The sequence below is a fragment of the Syngnathus scovelli genome, chromosome 8 (genome assembly GCF_024217435.2).
Source record: "Syngnathus scovelli strain Florida chromosome 8, RoL_Ssco_1.2, whole genome shotgun sequence".
NCBI classification, from domain to species: domain Eukaryota; kingdom Metazoa; phylum Chordata; class Actinopteri; order Syngnathiformes; family Syngnathidae; genus Syngnathus; species Syngnathus scovelli.
In genome coordinates, this window is record NC_090854.1 from 15,944,742 (window position 1) to 15,963,669 (window position 18,928).

The window sequence follows — 18,928 nt, forward strand, 5'->3', positions numbered from 1 at the left end:
GGAGAGACTTCCTTTTAAATTCGCTGGAAACAAACATGTCATCACTTCACGGTCAATTTATTGAAAACATCTCGCCAAAACGTTTTGTTGAACAAACAATGTCGCACATTTTTACACTCCCCCTGACAACAGTAAAAATCACAGCGTGGGCAAACAAAGAGCAAGATGCCGCAGGACAAAGCTTTGAACCCGTAAGCGTGTTGTGTAAATCATTAGCGAAGAGTCAAGTTGACAATCTTGAGTTAAAACAGTCCAATTTTCACTTTATCTGCTTTGCATCTGTCGAGGATGCAGCTCTCCAACAGCTTAAAGACATCCAGTTTGATCTGGGGGGGGAAAAAAAAACAAAAAAGAAATATTTGGAAAATATAATACAGCTTACAATTGTGCAAAACTATGAATCAAAAGCTCAAGAAATAAATGCAACCACTGGTTATGACAAGGCTGGATAACTTTCCTATGACAGACTTGGAAAACGTTCTTATAACTTAAAATATCGACACCAAGCTATGTACCGATATTGGAAAAAAAAAAAAAAAGTTTGATACTCCTCCCTGGCACTAGGGGGCGCAACAGTGCCATCAAGATACACACACTTGTTCATTTTATCGTGTTTGGGAGCTTAAGATCAGGGGATGCTTTGAGAATAATTGTCAATTTTTGTGAAGCCCTTTGAGACTGTTTGTGATTTAGGGCTATACAAATAAACTTGACTTGACTTGTTTGTACTTGATCGCTCTGCGGCCATTTTGTTCAGCGTTCCAACTCAGCTTTTATTTTGAACACATGTACTAAGTTAGCTGGAGGAGATGGGTAAGTTTACCCAGACAATACCGTGACAACAATAAGTCGGCAATGGTAACTCTGTCTATTTGACCCCACTTGCATCCCGAAACTGCCTTCTTTCAATTTTAGTGATGCGATGAGGTCAGCCGCTCTGTCACGAAGCCGTGGGCACGGGGATCAAGAAATCCTCGAGGCGAGCAAAATGTATTATGCTTGTCATTATAATTTTATTATTGGCTGTCTTTTATGTTTTCATGACCGCAATTTCCCTGCATCTGCAACACAGAAGTTGACGATAAAAAGCTTTCTATTCTATTTTATTCGCATTTCCTTTGTTGCAGTGGTTGTTGTGTGCCCCATAAATAAGAAGGTCACTAAAGAGAGCGAAAACATTGCTAAGTTGGCAACACTACAGACGGTGGTAGTTCTCGCTCTCTGCCTTGCTTTGCACATAAAATAGAAGCATCATTTTTGGAAATTAAAAGTTCTGTAAATTTGATATTTATTTTTAATTTGATATCATTGTGTGGGCCAGGCAGACTGTGGGCAGGCAACCTGCAGCCCCCGAGCCTTATGTTGCCGAGATCTGGCTTTGAGTCTTCAAAAAAATGTGTGGGTGGAAGTCTGAGTGCCTGTAGTTAAGATCTACCACACAAAGATAACAAATAATAAAGACCCGGAAGAATAACAATAAAGTGAAAAATATCATAATAGTTGAATGCTCTACAAGAGGGATTGTCCGCGGCCCTCTGGTGGTCTGTGGCGGTATGTGAGGTGGTCCGAAAAATTGGAAATGGAAAATAACTAACATTTTTCAAATAAAATTGATTTAGGATTCAGACTTGATCCATTTTCAAGTTCACGGAATGTGTATAATGTAATATTGTGCCAACCAACAGGTGGCGGTAGATCACCTCAGGAATGTCCATCATCCTCCTGCACTTCTTATCTCTCCAGTTCCAGTCCAGAACCAGAAAACGCAATGCCTGCAAGTCCAATCCATCTAAAGAAAGAGAAATAAATGACTTGAATGTTTCATTTTTTTATTTTTTTTTTAAAGTATGCAGTTACCTTGGTGAATAAGAGCACTGATCCTACAAGGAGTGCCGACTCCTATATGAACGACTCCCTTTTGCAGCAGCTTCACCTGCTCCTCAATCTTCGCACGACACCGAAATACACAAGCACCAGTGTTACTTCTCATACTGAAATCATCCTCGAGCAATTTGTAAAACTGAGAAATTTTAATAAAAGAAAAAAATGCTTGCTGCAGATACGACAATAGTTTCCACCCCTAATCTAGAACATTCACTTGCACTGAAATGGTCCAACCTTGATGTGTTTTGCAAAAAGCTTTACGGCCTTAGCTTCACCCTTGAATGTCGTCAGTTGCCTTTGAAAGAAGCAAGAAATGAAACAATGCTTTGGTTCATCATACTTAACCTTTTGGTTGCATTATGGGATGCAAAGAAATGAAACGTCTTACTTTATCAGCTCGAGGGCACGGAGGGCAGAGCTACAGACGATAAGCAGCACGACCGATCTTTTTTCTGTGTGTTGTCTCTGAACCTTTGCCCATTTGGGACAAACTGATGAAAGAAGAAGAAGGGAAAAAAAATTAGAAGGACAACGGCCCTCCTGCAACCATTTCACTTGGACCCTATTTTTGTAAATTACTATGACAGCAAGAATGTGAACAATGACACTCACTCTGCTTCAAATAGGACGAGAGGGTGTGTGTCAGGTCATTGCAGGCCAGGAAGCAAGAATCTGAAAAAAAAAAAAAGGCGGGAGAAATCTTAAGATGTCAAAAGGTCAAAATGCGAATGACTCACCTTGCACTTTGAGCTCCTCTTGCTCGATCACAGAGCGCTTGTCTGAGAAGTACCCTGTGAGGAGCTTCTGAAGGTCTGCAGGACATCCCGGTTTGGGGTCAGAGGCGGCCAACACATCCGTAATGGTTTTCTTCTTCCTCTGGAAATGCAGTTGAACTATGACCTCGGCCTTGGAGATGAGCAACACTGGTTTGGCCTACCTTTCGCGTTCTGGGTGATTTGGTTGATGTCTCGTTCTTCTGCTTGGGAATGTTTGACGCCTGACGCAACACAGATGTGGTGAACTTGACAGCAAATTACTCAAGTGAAGACAGGATTAGGGATTTGAGTTGATAGAAGGTTTTTATTTGTAGTGATGTCATGCTTGGCTGCTGTCTGCTGATTTGGAACCGTTTGTGTTCCAATGTAAAATGGCACCGCAATTTTTTTTCATGTGTTCTTCAATCATGGAGAATTGTGAAAAATAATCTCATTGCTCACTCAGCATTATCGGGTTTCATTTGATAATTTGGCCGAGAAGTGTTTTGCTGTGTTTGAAAAGATATTTTGTAGAAATACCTTTTCATTCTTTTTCTTCTTTGCCGGCACCGTTTTTTCCGTTAGCTTCTTCCTCTTCTTTGCGTTATTTGCTACATTCGGCTTTCCTTTTATTGATTTGTTCTTCCCCTTTTCAGCCTCCCCATCCACCTCGGCGCTATCTGTTATACAAAGATAAAAAAAAAAGGAAAAAGGTGTTAAATTGAAATAGCTCCAGAAGTACGATTCAAATTAGATGGTTCAGATGTTCCTAATGTTGTGGCCGGATGAGAACCATCAATTCACATTTGACTCTCATCTTTGTCCTCTTATTTCTCCATCCCCAAAAGCATTAGTAGCATCATGGCATCCATCATCATGACCGCCTGCTTGTGTTTTTTTTTTTTTTTTTCCTATGCCGGGCTCATTACTGTCAGAGGTGTGCGGGAGAAAATGACAAAAGATGAGCGCAGGATTATAGTTCACAATCACTTTTGGCTGCCTGTTTGCTTTCTGTCCAGACATGGTTGCACCCTTTAGCCACTCCATCACAGCCAGACTCATCGAGTGTCATTAGTCCAGAACGGGACTCCCATCAGTTGACCCCCCACCCCATTTGTCCTCTATTGATGGACGAAGCCCAGTAATTGCCTCACGACAGTGAGGTTGATTTGAGGACACTCAGATGTCGACACACCGGAGAGCGTGAAGGGTCACCAATAAAAGCTTACATGAAACATCTGCGACAAATGATACAGCTGCCTTGCATGTAAGTCTTTTTTGCTTGATAGCACTGAATTACGAATAATGATGCTATTTTAGTCACCTTAATTTTGCATGATTTTTTTTTTTTTTCATTGTGCGTGACATTTATAAGTTGAAGTTCAAAAGAGTCGGAGCAAATTTATGTGTAAAATGTCGTGTATTCTGGAGCAAATGTTACATTAGTTGATAAAAAAAAAAAAACAACCCCCGCCCAAAAAAATTATCTGAATCCGGAGTTCCGTATTAAACTAGCGTTTTTGACATAATTTGAAAAAATACATATTTTCTATATCAATTATTAAAGATAATCTTAATTGACAATGGTGAAAATGAATGCTTAATTAATATTATTTGCAATTAAATGTGACTAACGTTGGTCCTTTGTCTACACTTATGAGAGAAATTAACAAGCCGATATTTAAAAAGTAAAACTAATGATGGGAAAGTCTTTGGTTGATTGTGCGTAAAATCAATCATCAATATTATTTAAATTTAAAAAGTCTAAAATTTACCTCTGGGAGTCATTGACAACTATTTAGAAAATAATTATGGGTAGGAATTTGACACTGTTTTTTAAAGTGGTAAATTTGACTACCAAGAATATTATTTATACTATATATTTTTTTGGAAAGACAATTTGCATCACATACATATCCATAAATCTAATAACTGAGAATTCTAAGAAGTGGTCATTGTGTCAACCACCTATTTACACGACATCAGTTGGAAAGCAAACTATTAGACACATAAAAAACTAGTATAGAACACTTAAGTGCAAAAACAACGACGACAAGACAGTCAGTCTCCGACAAGCCCCTCACCCTCTGAGCGATCGGATCAGATAACAGCAAATCAATAGGAGTCAACGGAAGTGGAAGAAGTCGAGAAGATAGAAAATACCTCTTGCCTTGTCATTTTTGACCGGTCCATCAATAGAGGTCATTGGGCAATCAACGATAACAAATGGATAACAGAAAATTACCTTTTGTTTTTAGTGTGTGTGTGGAGGGGTTAGGGTTACACGCTTACCGTAATCCTGCATTGACCATTATCGATGCTACGGATAATCTTTGTAGACTTCGCATTGTGTATTCCAAATTTATACTCTTAACACCAAGACTACCACGTCATCCCTTCAAGGCAATAGGACAAAAAAATAGATAAAACGAGAAATACAGATGGCTCCCGTTGACAATGACAGATTTAAAACGGCATGTTGCTTCTGTTGCTACGGTTGTCGGCCATATGGAAGGCATAGGAGCGACTGTTGAGTGTGGCTTTCGATAATAAATGGATCATCATCAATATTAAAGTCTTTTGTGGCTGTTGCTGCTCGTCTTGTGAGAAGATTCATGAAGTGATGCCTTCACAAAAAAAAAAAAAAAGGGGGGGTCATGTATGGTTTGCACGAAAAAAAAAAAGACGATATAGCGCTGCAGCCATGACAGAACACGAAAAAAAAAAGTGTCGTTCAAATACAGCTGCTACCCCTTCAAAAGGGTGTTAAAAAGTGGAACGGTTCGGGTTGGCTATTTTGGGAGAGTCAAAATAGAAATGTCTAAAATCACATTTCAAAGTACTGAAACCGAGCTGCTCATCAGAGACAAGACTTACACTTGATCTAATATGAACTCATGTGATGGATTCCTCCCATTAAATTTCATTCCGTGCTTTTTATCTTCTGAAGAACTAATTTTTATTGGCACATGGTACATTGCTAAGCCCTCAAGTGACAGCAATCATATGAATCATACTTCTAGCGGTGATGTAGTAATTGTGGAATCTAACATCTTAGGAGTGAAGGGTGTGTGTGTGTTGTGAGAGAAGGACACAAAATAGCTAACAGAATTTCACAACCTTCCGTCAAAGAACTCTTATTAGAGAGGAGAGAGGGAAAAAAAAAACTTCTCAGAGGACAGTTTACATCAGAGCCTAAAAATGTTGAGCATATTTATTACATTATGGAACCAGCAAGCAGTCATTGTTTGGCTTTCCAACTCAATGCCTGCCATGTGATTTGTGGGCCCGGGCAAACACAATAATGAACAGACCACCTAAGGGCAAAAAAAAAAAAAACCTCACACAAACCATATTTGGAAAAATTTGGGTTGAATTTGTTTTGCAAGAATGAAATGTTTTCTGGAATTCCGATTTAGTCATGATTATTGCGACACGAGAAAAAATCCGTCGCGACAAACAAAAAGTGAGATCACCCTCTTCTTGGTTGCAAGAATGTGAACAGGAAGGTCTGGTTTATGGACGAAAGCAAAATAAAACGCACGAAAGATAAACTTGAAATAATTAGATAGGCGAAGTAGTCAACTGTTTATAAAGGCGTGTCATCATTAAGTGGGGATGTTGTGGACGAACGATCCAGAGTCTTTGTGGAATTTTCTTAAAAGCAAAAATGGAACGAGAGACCGATCAATCCAAGGCCATCTGAAGAAATAAAAGTAATGAAACAGAAACAATAACCAAGTTTAGAGTTCAATTAAAGGTACAAGAGTTATTCAGATTGATATTCCATTAGGAGGTGGAGAAAACCTTCCGATCGAAACCTCAACCCATTAGATGGATTCAGTTACAGTTCACTCTTAGCAATCAGTCTTGGTTCAGAGGTCATCTGCTTGGAACTATAGATCATCAAGTACGTCATGGCCAGAAAAGTTTTTTTAGGGGAGCATTTTTCATCGAATTATCTGCAAAACCGATAACACAGTCCGCCATAGTGTTATGCCATGTGGCCTGCTGCCGTTTTATCGTTCTTGGACTTCAGTCAAATGATTTTTAAAAAAAGCTAAATGTAGATTATCCTCTTCTGTTCCTCCTAGAAATCCATCCCCCTCATGAAAGTAGCGTGCAAGCTCATTGGAATAAAGTGGATCCCAAGAAAAACAACGTACAGTCTTGCATTTTTTTTTTTTTATCGAAACGTAGCAAGATCTCATTTCAGATGAATAACAGGGAAGCCAAGAGGAAACGTTTGAGAGAAGATCTTTCCCGTGACGACATGTTGTTCCTGCTCAGTGTTCTGGAGGGAGAGCTTCAGGTGGGATAACTGTGGAAAGTTTTTGGATTTAGCCAAATGTAGAACATGTCTCGTGAGCCCCATAAAGTACTCGGAACAATTGAGTAAACTCATTGTTGTGCTGTTCCGTCACGCCAGGCGAGAGATGAAGTCATTGCAGTGCTGAAAACACAGAAGACAGACTCGGCTCTACTGAAGGCCCGCTACGGTTTTATTGGACTGGATGAGGCGTTACGTTCCCTGCACGGGGACTGGCTGCGATGGCAACAAGAGGACTACCTTGAGGATATGTGGAAAACAGCGACTGCCGAGGTACCAATAAGAAGAAACGAGACACCATAGAGAGTCGGTAATCAAATTTAATGAGGTGAACATAGCGCCATCTGACAAAAGCGGATTAATTACTGCTGCTTCACTGCACGTTGAGTAATTCTGTACTGCCGGCAAAGCAATTATACCATAATGATTTTGCAACCCATCTGGATTGTTTTGGTTTCACTTGATTGAGAGTACTTTTCGTCATGATCTTCCGCTGTTACCGAGGCAATCAAAATAGAAACCAAACTCACCCTAATCTTTCACGAATTTAATCCCATTCTTGTCATGTTAACTTTATCATGCTTTTCTTGGATTCTTTTTGCATCTCATTCATTTCATACAGTCCCGCAAAAGGTCAAACGAGAGGAGGGAGGAGCTTCTTGAGGTATCGAACGCTCGCAGAGATGCTGTTAGTAGAAATGAAGAGCGGCCGAGAAACCACTGGGATTTCGTTCGAAAGTATAAGTACGTTATAGCGCTACTGGAGGAGGACCGAGAGAGGTTAGTCCGTACAGGATTACATAAAACTCATTCGCAAAAAAAAAAATGAATTTCACATTCAATTTCTACATACACATAAACAGGAATGAGTAGCAAGGCTCCAAAAATTGATTTAGCATGACATGGTTCCTTTAAAAAGAATATTTATAAAATAATACAATCTATATATTTATAACCATAGATGAATTAGTTACTAATTATTAGCGATAAGTACCTATATGACTAACGACCAGGTGGACGGATAAAAATCTGCTGTGCCATTATTTCTTTCCACTTGTGCTACCACTTGAAGATTAAAAGCTGTCTCCATATGACTCACACTTTAGTTACAGATGGTCATGACAGCATTGCTGAAAAAAAAGGAACAAGAAGACTGGCATAACATTTTTTGCAGAGTACTGTAAGCCATAAGAAACCCAACAACAAGACGTGATGTAATTGTGTTCTTAACTTGAGTTAAAATCCATCCTCTTCCTCTTGGTATGAAAGTTGTACAGTGATTTAAGTGTTGCAGCACACTACAGAAAACCATCTGGACTTCCCGACGTAGTGTGAGCCCGACATGTGAGCCCTTTTAGCCCGGACTCATCCAAAAGGCTTATTTAAAGTTCCTCCACTTGGAAAGTCCATTGCAGCCTGGACTCGGTTGGACCCCGCTTGTAAACACAAACATGTGATTACACGTACCGAATACTTTTGGCACCTGCCTGCCCCCTTGGTCAGCCAGTTCTGAAGCAAATGGGATAAAAATTGATGGGAGTTGAAACGTTTCCCGTTCCAAATAACGACTGTATTCAGATGTGGCCTGTGGCTATGGCTTGGTCTGTTGGCGGGGCTAGGCCAGTGGGTATGGCTAGGTCTGGTGGAGTGATCCTATTTGAGCTCACAGTCCGCTGACTCTGAAATCTAATTATGGAGGATTTTTGGAAGCGTAGCCTGCGTTTGTTGGTAAGAGCGCAAACAATTAAAGTGAGCCGCCAGAAGAGAACATTGCAATTTAAGACCAAAAATAATCACGCCACATAAAACACATATAAAATGTTCTTTCAGAAACTGACACCTTCTGGGTAACACTCGAGTTGGCCAAACATGACGTTTAAAAACCATACTATTTTCAATTTAATTTCAAGATGTGTTCATTCCAATTAATAAAAGCTCCAGCCAAAATGAGGACGTACGTAAAATAAATCCGTTGATCGCTTATGACATGCCATCTGATGCAAGTAAAAAAAAAAAAAAAAACTAACAATGCATTTAAAGATCAACATAATTTGTCAACGTACAACAAAGCCTGAATCGACTTTGTTGCTTTTGTTACTGATTGCACAAGTCTCTTTCAAATATGCACCATCGCTGCCTGCCAGTGTCAGTGATTGAATAAAAATGTGATTGGGCAATCCGTTAATAATGCCAGATGTTTCGATTCCGGTAGATCTAAAAAAAAAAAAATCACACAAATTTGAATTAGAGCACTATGCTGGGAAAAATAATGCACTAAAATCGCAAGGTGAGACCACCTGTCCTAAATTTATTTTCCAAACTTCTTCAATGCTCGTTTGTACGCCCAATTATTCAAAATGTCACACATCAAAACCCTTCAAAAAAAAAAATCTCTCAATCTGCTTCTGTTTGTTTCTTCTAAACAGAAACATTCATCACAGCTTTTGTATTCGTCTTTTTTGAAGTTCCGCCAACAGCCATGTGCGAAACAGACGACCCATGTGAGATGCAAAACTATACGGTGAATTTATTCCAGTTATTGCGGATCATCTCTTACGCAGTTCTCTGATCCCTGTTGCATGTCATGTGCACGTTGGAATGAAACAACGCGGTTGTTCCGGCCACTTGCCATCAGATTACGCACGTTTCATATGGTCCTGGTCTGTCATCGGGCGACGGCATCCTTGACATTAAACACTCTCATGTGTGCGCCGTACGAACACTTGAGTCTCCACGTCAGTTCATTAACTGTAGACTTAACCCCTTCCTTAAAAAAAACGTATCCCGTAAGGAAAAGCATCTTACTTTAACAAAAAAAGTTTCTTTAAACTCATCTGCATTGACATAATCAACAATTGATGGATCATGACTCATGATCTCCCTTAGAGATAGGCTGAGAAGCTCGGTCATCCGGGAGAGACTCGGAGTAGAGTCGCTACTCCTCCACGTTGAGAGGAGCCAGATGAGGTGGCTCGGGCATCTTATCAGGATGCCTCCTGGACGCCTCCCTGGGGAGGTGTTCCGGGCATGTCCCACCGGTAGGAGACCCCGGGGACGACCCAGGACGCGCTGGAGAGACTATGTCTCTCAGCTGGCCTGGGAACGCCTTGGGATCCCCCGGGATGAGCTGGACGAAGTGGCTGGGGAGAGGGAAGTCTGGGAGTCCCTCCTAAAGCTGCTGCCCCCGCGACCCGACCCCGGATAAGCGGAAGAAGATGGATGGATGGATGACTCATTTTAGCGATGTAACAACCCTGAATCAATGATTTTAGCAATTTGTTAAAAACTCACCATACCGTTCACCAAGACCCCACGATAAACTTTTTCAATGCTTAGATGCGTTTTTTTTTTCTTTCTTCTCATGGAATAAACCCCGCTCTTCTGAAAAGTATGGGAGAAACATTAAAAGCTGTGTTTGGGGGAAAAAAAAAAAAAAAAACGGACTTTGACAGAGAGAGATTTAACTGTTTTTGTGGTTCTTTAGTGCTTTGTTAAATTCACCGGCACTACAGCAGAGGCAACAATTTGAGGATCTACGGCACATAACTTTGGCTGTGCCTCATTTGTTAGAGGCAGAAGCTAAAAAAAATATATTTTTTGGTGAAATTACACCCCTAGATGAAAATAGGACATTCGGTTGTCATGGTACATGGGGCCATATTACATATCATTCAACGCTTGAAGCCTTTCTTGGAAAGGTCTTTGCGGGATGGCCTCATGCTTGTAATTGAGGACGAGCGCTGCAGATGTCAGGTCTGCGATGGGAACAAGGACTTTGAGAACTCTGCGGCAGGAGTCGTGGAGGCGTGTGGATCGGAATGCGGAGGTCGCTCACCGTTCGCAACGTTTAACATCTAGCCTTTGGTGGGCATAGCGGAAAAATCGAATGACTTAAAAACGACGGTAAATACTGCATACGGGGGAGGAGCATTCCCTAATGGAATACGAGAAAATGACCCATCAATTAGATTTGTGACTATCGTACAACATTCGGGAAGATGACATCACGTTGCCTTATTTTTAAACGGCAAACTCGTTCAGGGTCTAGTGGTCTAGCGCTTCTATTTTTCCATCGACTGCTTCAAAATGTAATTAATCGACAATTAATTACACGAACAACAGGATTCTACCCAACTAACCTCTAGCCAATTAAAACTGCTGGAAATTTAAACTTAACTTAAAGATACTGAGATTTTCTTTTAGGTATGTTATGCTAGCTAAGCCAAATATAAAGTTAATACCTAAATGTTTCATAATGAGGCCCTGTCGTTAATATCTGTAAAAAGAAGAAGTCCGGATGTTTGTTTATCTATTACTATTGGCAGTGTGCGGTGATTTATCAAAACTGAAATTTTCCGTTTCGGGTTGTCGTCAGACGTGACTTATACAGGATATGACGAACGCGTCGCTGCTTTTCGTCAACTACCCTCCCGCGCTTGAACGGAAAGATGCGCTGAACACTCGACAAACAACAGGACACCGCCGCTGCCGCCAAGTGAAAACTGCGGTTGACCATTTTATAATTTCGGCCAATAAAAAGCTGCGACTTGTTGAATGAGAGATGTATTAAGGGTTTTCGGGGGGGGGTGGAGAGAAAAACATATGGATGCAATTGTGAACCGATGAAGTGATGATGTCATCTCACAGTCAGGTTATCAGGCCCCAAGCAAAAACCGCTAGGACAGAATTAAAAAAATGCCGCTTTTTAAAACATATGCAAGAAAAACACATGTGCACACACACACACGGACACACACACACATGCTTAGATGAACTGCAGCTCTTTGGACATGCCAACACATTCTGTCCTTCCCATTAGCCTCTTTGGCATGGCTACACAATGAGCTCATGTGGAATGGGCTCAACTCCAGTAAAAACACACTAGCACTAACACACACTCGCACACACACACACACACACACACACACGCGATCGTATTTCCATCACTTCAGACGACATTCTAAACTTTCCTGGAGACTTAACCCTAACTTATAACCACGACATGCCATTGCAAAAGACTCTCTTTGTCACCAAAACGATGGTCTCCACGGCGTGTTAACAGATTTATGGTCCCAGAACGTGAGGAATACCTGACACACACATCCACACACACACAGCAGTCTCGGCTATAACCATATAAGGACTGGCCGATGATGTAATGGGTGCCACTGACTGCGAGAAAGAGTCCATGCGCAGAGCACTTCTCATAATGTTTGGTTTTCCGCATGGAATGTCCACATCACTGGGATCTCCGGGAAGGGAGAGGTGAAAGATTTGAGGCCAACTAATCTCTGAGGATTTTGAAGGAAAGTGACACAGAATGGCAGGTAGGACGATTTGGAAGATTTGAGCAATTTGTTCTTGTGCTTTAAAAGTTAGATTGTCACTTTGAGAGCGGCCGCCGCTGATTTAATAGACCTCTAAATTACCTTCTCGCTACGAAAAGACCATTATTTACCATTACTGTACATACCACAATTATTTCCAGCCGAAATGCAGAACAGAAAAGTACTTTGGAGTCATCTGGAATGTTTTACAATGAAACTGTGTTTTGGGAACGGAGACATATCAATAAAATATGACAGTACTAAAATATGAGGGATACAAATCTGAAATGGACACGCACTGCCAATAAAGTTAAGAATAATATCGGTTCTGCAGAAGTCGAACAATAGATCTTGCTTGGATCGGGCTCGTTTAAAAGTCGCAGTTGGTACGTAATTGTCTGTGACTCACCGGGAATGCATGTCTTTCAGAGCCGTGCGTCTATTTGCAGGGCACAGAGGGGGGGGGGGGATGTTTTAAAAGGTACTGGTGTGTAAAGAAAATTCTTAATTAACAAATGCCACACACAAGGAACCATCTGCTGCGCTTGTGAAAACATCGTAAATCACAGCGCCTAAGACCACACGGACGACAATACTTACACCGATGACACGGCGACATGTGTTAAGGTTTACAGGTTGGTACACGGGGAGAGAACAAAATGTTCTACGTTCTTGAATAAGGAGAGGAAAATGATTGCGTTCTCCTCCGGATTAAATAAATGTTTATGTTCTAAACAAGCCGCAAAAGGAAATCGTTTGTGTTTATCAGCCGTGGCCAGAGAGTGGGGAAGTTTAAACATTACCTCATGTCCTTGATGAATGTAATACAGAGTTACACTGTAAACTCATTCAAAGGCATTCTTCGGACATAACTAATGCCCCCCTCCCCCCGCCCCCTTTACTCTCCACAGACTGAAGCTCCTGATTGTAAAGGAACGACAATACCAGGAGTTAAAGGAGACCATCAGAAAGCGAGACATATCGCTTCTTCAAGAGGAGCTGAACGGGCTGAAGGCTTTTGCACTGCTGCTTGTAAAGGGGTATCGGAGTTTGGAGAACCTGTTGGAGGACCACTGGCGTCATGTGAAAGAACTGAGCGTGATCACAGAAAGTATTGCCCAGGAGGTTAGTGGAGCGAAACAGAGACCGCAGCCAAATTCGATGCATCCTAAGGTGGAGCGACACAATTCATACGCAAACGTCCATCGCTCCCATCACGCTATGACAGCTCAGCTCACCGACGAGGCAGCTCGAAGTCAGCCGCTTAGACAGCAACACGCAAGCCTTGGTCGTCAGATAGAGGAGAAACGAGACAGTTCTGCAAGGGAAAAGGACAAGGAGCTGCAGCAGACCGGTGATCGAGGAGCTCGACAGCCGAGCTCGTTGTCGGAAGTGGAGGTACTGAGGAGAAGGGTGGTGGAGATGGAAGGGAAGGATGAGGAACTTATCCGCATGAGGGACCAGTGTCGGGATCTGGACTGCAGACTGGTAAGGGAGACGACAAACTGCTCGAGCCTGAAGGATGAGGTGAATAGGCTCAATGGGAGAATTAGCGAATTGGACCGCATCGAGGAGACTTTGGGCAAAAGCAAACAAGAGTGTTGCAATCTGCGGGAGAGCTTGGAAAAAGAGACAAACGTCAGCAAGACGCTCTCAGGTGAGGTGGACTCCCTGAAGGTCAAACTGAGAGAGTTGGAGATAAGTGAGGGCCAACTGCAGAAAAGCGAGGTGGCGATCAGACATGACCTGGCCACGCTCAGGTCTCTGACATCCGCCTTGGTGGAGGACAGAAAGACCATGTCGGAGAGACTGCAGGAAGCTGAGAGAAAACTTGGCAGGAGGGGGTTAAAAAACCCCGCGGGGAGTTCTGAGGAAGAGGCACAGAGCTCAAAATCAGATGTCGAAGAAAAAATAACAGGCATGGCAAAGGAAAGGAATGAGTTACAAACACGGCTTGCAGTGGAGCAGCAGAGAAACATGGAGCTCGAGAGTAAAATGGTCACGATGAGAAAGAGGTTACAAGTTTTGGAGAACAGGAGAGAAAAGGAAGAGAAGTACACCCAAGGCTCGAGCAACAACGGTCCTTGGTGCCAAATGGAAGAGAATAAAGCCAAACAACTCACATGGGAGCTGGAGAGACTACAAAAAAGACTGCAGGACAAGGAGATGATGGAGAAAGAATTGATGAAAGTAGAGGATGACTACGAGTCTCTGGAAAAGAGATTCAAGGAGGAACAGATCAAGTCCAAGTCTCTACTCCGGGAGCTTGAGGTGGCCAAAAAGGAGCTTTCCGGATACAAGCAGGCAGAAAAGCAGGATGTAAACCAGGAACATCTTCTACTTTGTCGTCTTCAGAAGGAGCAAGTCAAGTCCAGGCTGCTCACGAGAGAGGTCAGTGCCCTGAAGGAGCAACTCCAACAGCTGATGGGCACAGAAGAATCCATCAGCAGGGTCCAGACAGATCACTCTGCGCTGCAGGGTAAGTTAATGCAACAAGAAGCCAGGAACCGGGAGCTCGCTCGAGAGATGAAAGACTTGAGCGGCGAACTCGACCGATACAGATGCTTAAAGAATCTTCCGCCAGGTGGGAACGAAGAGCATTATCGCCCCACCAAGGAGGTCCAAACCGAGCCGGCGGCCGACTTGTCTACGGACTGCCAACTGCCTGCGACATTTGGCCAGAAACACAACGACGAGGATCCGAACCACAACATCGAAGTCATAGACTGCCGGGGCTCAACTCTCGTCAGCAACCTTAACAGCTTGAACAGTGCCAACAACATGGTGAGCCAAAACAGAGGCCATGTGCACCAAGCCAACGGGGACGTGATGATGCTGACGCACACACCGGGGCAGCCGCTTCAAATCAAGGTAACCCCTCATCACATTCTCAACACGGCCACCCTTGAGATCAGCAGCCCCACCACGGACGCCTCCGGCTCCTACACCAGCACAGCCTTCATCCCATCTGGCGGAAACACCCCGAACCAAAGAATCACCATCATCCAGAATAAAACGCCACCCTCGAGTCCTGACCGCACCATCTCCCTGCTTAACGGGACGCCCGTCTCTCGAGTTATGAGTCCAAATTCATCCCGCTCTGCAACTCCCGACCTTCCGATCCAGATTTTAACCGTCAGGACATGTTCGCCGGAGCCAACCGACATCGAGAGCCAGGGCGCCTTCTGCAAGACTCCTGAGCGGCAGAACAGCTGGCACCACGTGTGCTCCGGTAGCCCTGACTCCAGTCCCAGCATCATCACCACAGAAGACAACAAGATCCACATTCACCTGGGGAACCCATATCTCCCAACTCACGGCATGCCGCCGCCTGTCGGGCCGTACTACCTTCGACATGAGCAGAGGACTCAAGTACTCGCAAATGGCTGCCATGTCAAAGGTGTGGGCAAGATTACCAGTAGCATTACCATATCGCCTGCTACATCCCCCGCCTCACACTCCCCTATGTAGCACAAAACGTGTGAACATCTCCGGCCAATTGACATTCTGTTTTATACCCCCACCCCCCTTGAGACTTTGCAATTAAATCAATACATGTTTTTTTTGGACACGCCATAGTTTGCTACAATACACTTGACTTGATATTTCTTAACCAAATAACATTTTGTGTGACTTGTTTCTACCGCTTGTATAAGAATGACACAAATCAACTGCAGTAAAATATCCTATCTGTAAATGTGTGGACATTTCTTTCACTTGCTAACCTGGTTAAATTGTCACCATGCGTTGTCAAAAATGGTTACTTATTTTGTGAAAAGTACAATTAAAAAAAAGGTTAAGTGTGACATTTTAGGGACAAATCATAAACAAGCACTATTATCGGTATTAAATATTGTCAGCCACCGAGCATAAGTGGCTGAGGCATATTTCAATGTTTTTCAAAAACAAAAATAGAACACATATTGACTTTAAAGTGAGAATTCTGACTTTATTCTCAGAATTCTGACTTTAAAATGGGAATTCTCACTTTAAAGTCAGAATTCTGAGATAAAAAGTCAGAATCCTGTCACCCCCCCTTTTTTTTCCTTCACTGGCCCTAATCCTCTTCTGTAGTTTTTGATTGATTAATTGATTGATATGAAACTCTTAACCAATCACACCTCAGCAGTTTTCTGAAGTTGAGACGTGATTGGTTGTCACCTGTCAACTGTGATTTTCAGTCACAGCAAGAAGCAAAATGGCTGCCCCCTGAGGTGGATAAAAATGGGTAAGTTTTGCTGCTTAACTCATCTTTCCACAAACGCAATATTAACCAGAATCCCATGTTTAGACTAGTGGGGGCACATACAACAAATATAGTCAAGAATTTTGGGTGGTTGAGTTCTTCTTTATGGAGTGATCAACACAAAGTATGTAGTATGGAAGTGACACAGAAATAGTGCGTTCAACTTTTTTGTGACCCCTCACGCCCCCTCAAATTAATTTCACATTTTTATAATATATACTATAATCTGATTACACATTACCTAAAATAATTACATCATAGTTATTGGTTTTCTTAATAAGTTTCTTGTTCATCCATCAATTTCCATGCGCTTGTTCTACCAGGCTGAACATATTTAAAAACCACCAGAGTGTGTGGCTGCACTCTGTCGGCCAGACTATGAACTGCAGTTGACAAGCAACAGAAGTTGGAAGGTCCTGCGTTCCATCACGCGCTTATAAAGAATCCATTAATGTTACAGACTGTTTGGAGGTAAGCTACATGAGCAAAAACATAAAGGTAAAGTTACAATGTGAAGTTTGTCTAACTTTAAAAGGTATTACGTGGGAATGTGCACACGTGTTTACTCTCTCTCACATGTTTACCTGCCCCAAGTAAGGGAAGCGTTGCACACAAGTGTGCCAACATCTTTCTATCTTTGCTGGCTCACTTGTAATAATGTGTTGTTATTATTAATATGTAAATAATTACTATTTAGTAGTTTTACAATTACCAGCAAAGTGATGAATGGCTAAAGCTAGCTTACAGTGAGCAACAACTAACAACGATTACACACGAGACACCAATTCGTCAAGCACAGAAGACACGTAGACGCATGTTTTTAGACACATAATACAATATAATACTTTAAAAAGTAACATTTTACCTGATTCACGGCCATGCTCCCACCACTCGTCCCCCAAGTCGTCCCCCATTTTTGCACGATGACGTTTCGGATGGTGTAGCCAATCAAATGAACGGATGTGTGAGCTGGTTGTGGGTGCGTTCACAAGCTGCAGGTTGCTAAAATAAAAAAAAAATCTTGAGGACACACTGTGATTTAAAAATTAAGATGTAAAAAGGCAACACACACAGGGAGTTGGACAACAACCCGATTTACATTCCTAAAACTTTCACTTGGTCTCCTGATTTCAACGAGTTCGTACTGAAAGCAAAAGGAAACAAACGCTGAGATTGTCAGTAAGGGGTGTGTTCACCAACAGTGCGTTGCTTAATCACTTAACCTCGTTTAAAAATCTAACATGGCATAACCAGATTTTTTTTTTTTTTTAATACACAAAAGTATCTTTGATAGTTTGATAATTCAATGCAATATTTTAGTGATAATAACAACCCTTCTGTTGATCTGTATTCTTTTATTTTGGTTGCACTAGAAATAAGGCCTCATCGCATAAGAATCACATATGTGCATTTAAAAAATGTTTTTGACACTCTGTCCTCTAGTTAGTTTGGGAATATTTTCCAACTTTGAGATGAGAGGAGCAAGCTGAGGACGTTTTTGGAACTGTGCCCCTCTGGTGCAGCTGTAGTAGAGGAGAGAGCCTCCCACAGCAATTGCATACTGCATGTATTTGGTGTTTAAATTACACTAATTACATTTTTTTGCGGGGGGGGGGGGAATGCAATGTTTGATTAAAGCACCCTCTGCCCCCTCTAAAAAAACGAAGCCTAATTATGATAATATATACATAACAGATTTGATGTGTGTTATCCTTGCCGAGATAAAAACTCATCAAGAACAAAGCAAGGATAAATTATGCAGTAATTCAGCTCGGATAGGCTCAACCCCACCCGCGACCCTTGTGAGGATACAGAAGATAAATGAATGAATGAATGAATGAATTAACAATATTTGTATGTACTCTATGATGGTTCAGCATTCTTTTTGCCAGCAGGGGGCGACACTATAAGTCAAACTTTTTTAAAGGATGGTCCTCGCTGGACAAGATGGAGTAGTGAAGTGGTTCTTGACCTTTTTGACCTTGCTGCTCAACTCTCCCTGTACAAAGTGGCCTTAATATTCCCATATTAAGATTTGTGTGGGGTTTAATTATGTTAGTATTTAATACCTAAATACAATCCACTTATAACATAATCAAATAATTAACCTTATATAATGTCATTATCAAGAATACTTTTATTGATATGTTTGTGTAAACTTTGTCAACAAATATATTGATTAGATTTTGTAAATTTGGCCATAGCCTTTGATTTTTGTGGTTTTTTTTTAAGTACTTGTTTCTTCTGGGGGGCCAAAAGCATAACATCTTGTTGTGTTTGTTGTCTCGCTGACTCTCTCTCTTTCTGTGTGTGTTTAAAATATGTTTAATAGTATAAAAATATGTTTAATAATATAAAAAAATATATGTTTAAGGAGGAAACATTA

General features: G+C 41.8%; 3 protein-coding genes across 5 annotated transcripts; 2 read left to right on the top strand and 1 right to left on the bottom strand.

Annotated features, from left to right (window-relative positions):
- Positions 1-38: 38 nt before the first annotated feature.
- cmss1 (cms1 ribosomal small subunit homolog) lies at positions 39-17,568 on the bottom strand. Its single transcript, XM_049727255.1, has 10 exons — positions 17,408-17,568; positions 3,180-3,319; positions 2,822-2,881; positions 2,622-2,760; positions 2,497-2,556; positions 2,273-2,375; positions 2,119-2,179; positions 1,858-1,945; positions 1,701-1,789; positions 39-326 (listed from the first exon to the last, which is right to left on the bottom strand). The coding sequence occupies exons 1-10, from the start codon at positions 17,454-17,456 to the stop codon at positions 243-245; spliced, it is 873 nt and encodes a 290-aa protein (XP_049583212.1). The 5' UTR covers positions 17,457-17,568; the 3' UTR covers positions 39-242.
- LOC125973279 (filamin A-interacting protein 1-like) lies at positions 6,718-12,271 on the top strand. Its single transcript, XM_049727258.2, has 3 exons — positions 6,718-6,951; positions 7,069-7,242; positions 7,592-12,271. Exons 1-3 carry the CDS (start codon positions 6,856-6,858, stop codon positions 7,796-7,798), a joined length of 477 nt encoding a protein of 158 aa, XP_049583215.1. The 5' UTR covers positions 6,718-6,855; the 3' UTR covers positions 7,799-12,271.
- On the top strand, positions 12,131-15,993 carry LOC125973274 (filamin A-interacting protein 1-like). 3 transcript variants are annotated; one of them, XM_049727252.2, is made up of 3 exons: positions 12,131-12,296; positions 13,208-14,775; positions 14,881-15,993. In XM_049727252.2, the coding sequence occupies exons 2-3, from the start codon at positions 13,458-13,460 to the stop codon at positions 15,765-15,767; spliced, it is 2,205 nt and encodes a 734-aa protein (XP_049583209.1). In that variant the 5' UTR covers positions 12,131-12,296; positions 13,208-13,457; the 3' UTR covers positions 15,768-15,993. The 3 variants fall into 3 exon arrangements, with proteins under 3 accessions (XP_049583209.1, XP_049583207.1, XP_049583208.1); XM_049727250.2 differs by having other exon boundaries at positions 13,208-15,993; XM_049727251.2 differs by lacking the exon at positions 12,131-12,296 and adding an exon at positions 12,779-12,931 and having other exon boundaries at positions 13,208-15,993.
- Positions 17,569-18,928: the final 1,360 nt, after the last annotated feature.

What these genes read in the sequence shown, in the direction of transcription:
- LOC125973279 (XM_049727258.2), top strand. Translation starts at nt 6,856, where the DNA reads ATGAATAACAGGGAAGCCAAGAGGAAACGTTTGAGAGAAGATCTTTCC. An exon ending in TTCTGGAGGGAGAGCTTCAG is followed by an intron (nt 6,952 to 7,068) that starts GTGGGATAACTG and finishes CCGTCACGCCAG; the next exon opens with GCGAGAGATGAAGTCATTGC. An exon ending in GGAAAACAGCGACTGCCGAG is followed by an intron (nt 7,243 to 7,591) that starts GTACCAATAAGA and finishes CATTTCATACAG; the next exon opens with TCCCGCAAAAGGTCAAACGA.
- LOC125973274 (XM_049727250.2), top strand. Translation starts at nt 13,458, where the DNA reads ATGCATCCTAAGGTGGAGCGACACAATTCATACGCAAACGTCCATCGC.
- cmss1 (XM_049727255.1), bottom strand. Translation starts at nt 17,456, where the DNA reads ATGGGGGACGACTTGGGGGACGAGTGGTGGGAGCATGGCCGTGAATCA. An exon ending in AGAAGAAAAAGAATGAAAAG is followed by an intron (nt 2,882 to 3,179) that starts GTATTTCTACAA and finishes GTGTTGCGTCAG; the next exon opens with GCGTCAAACATTCCCAAGCA. An exon ending in CGTGCCCTCGAGCTGATAAA is followed by an intron (nt 2,180 to 2,272) that starts GTAAGACGTTTC and finishes CTTCTTTCAAAG; the next exon opens with GCAACTGACGACATTCAAGG.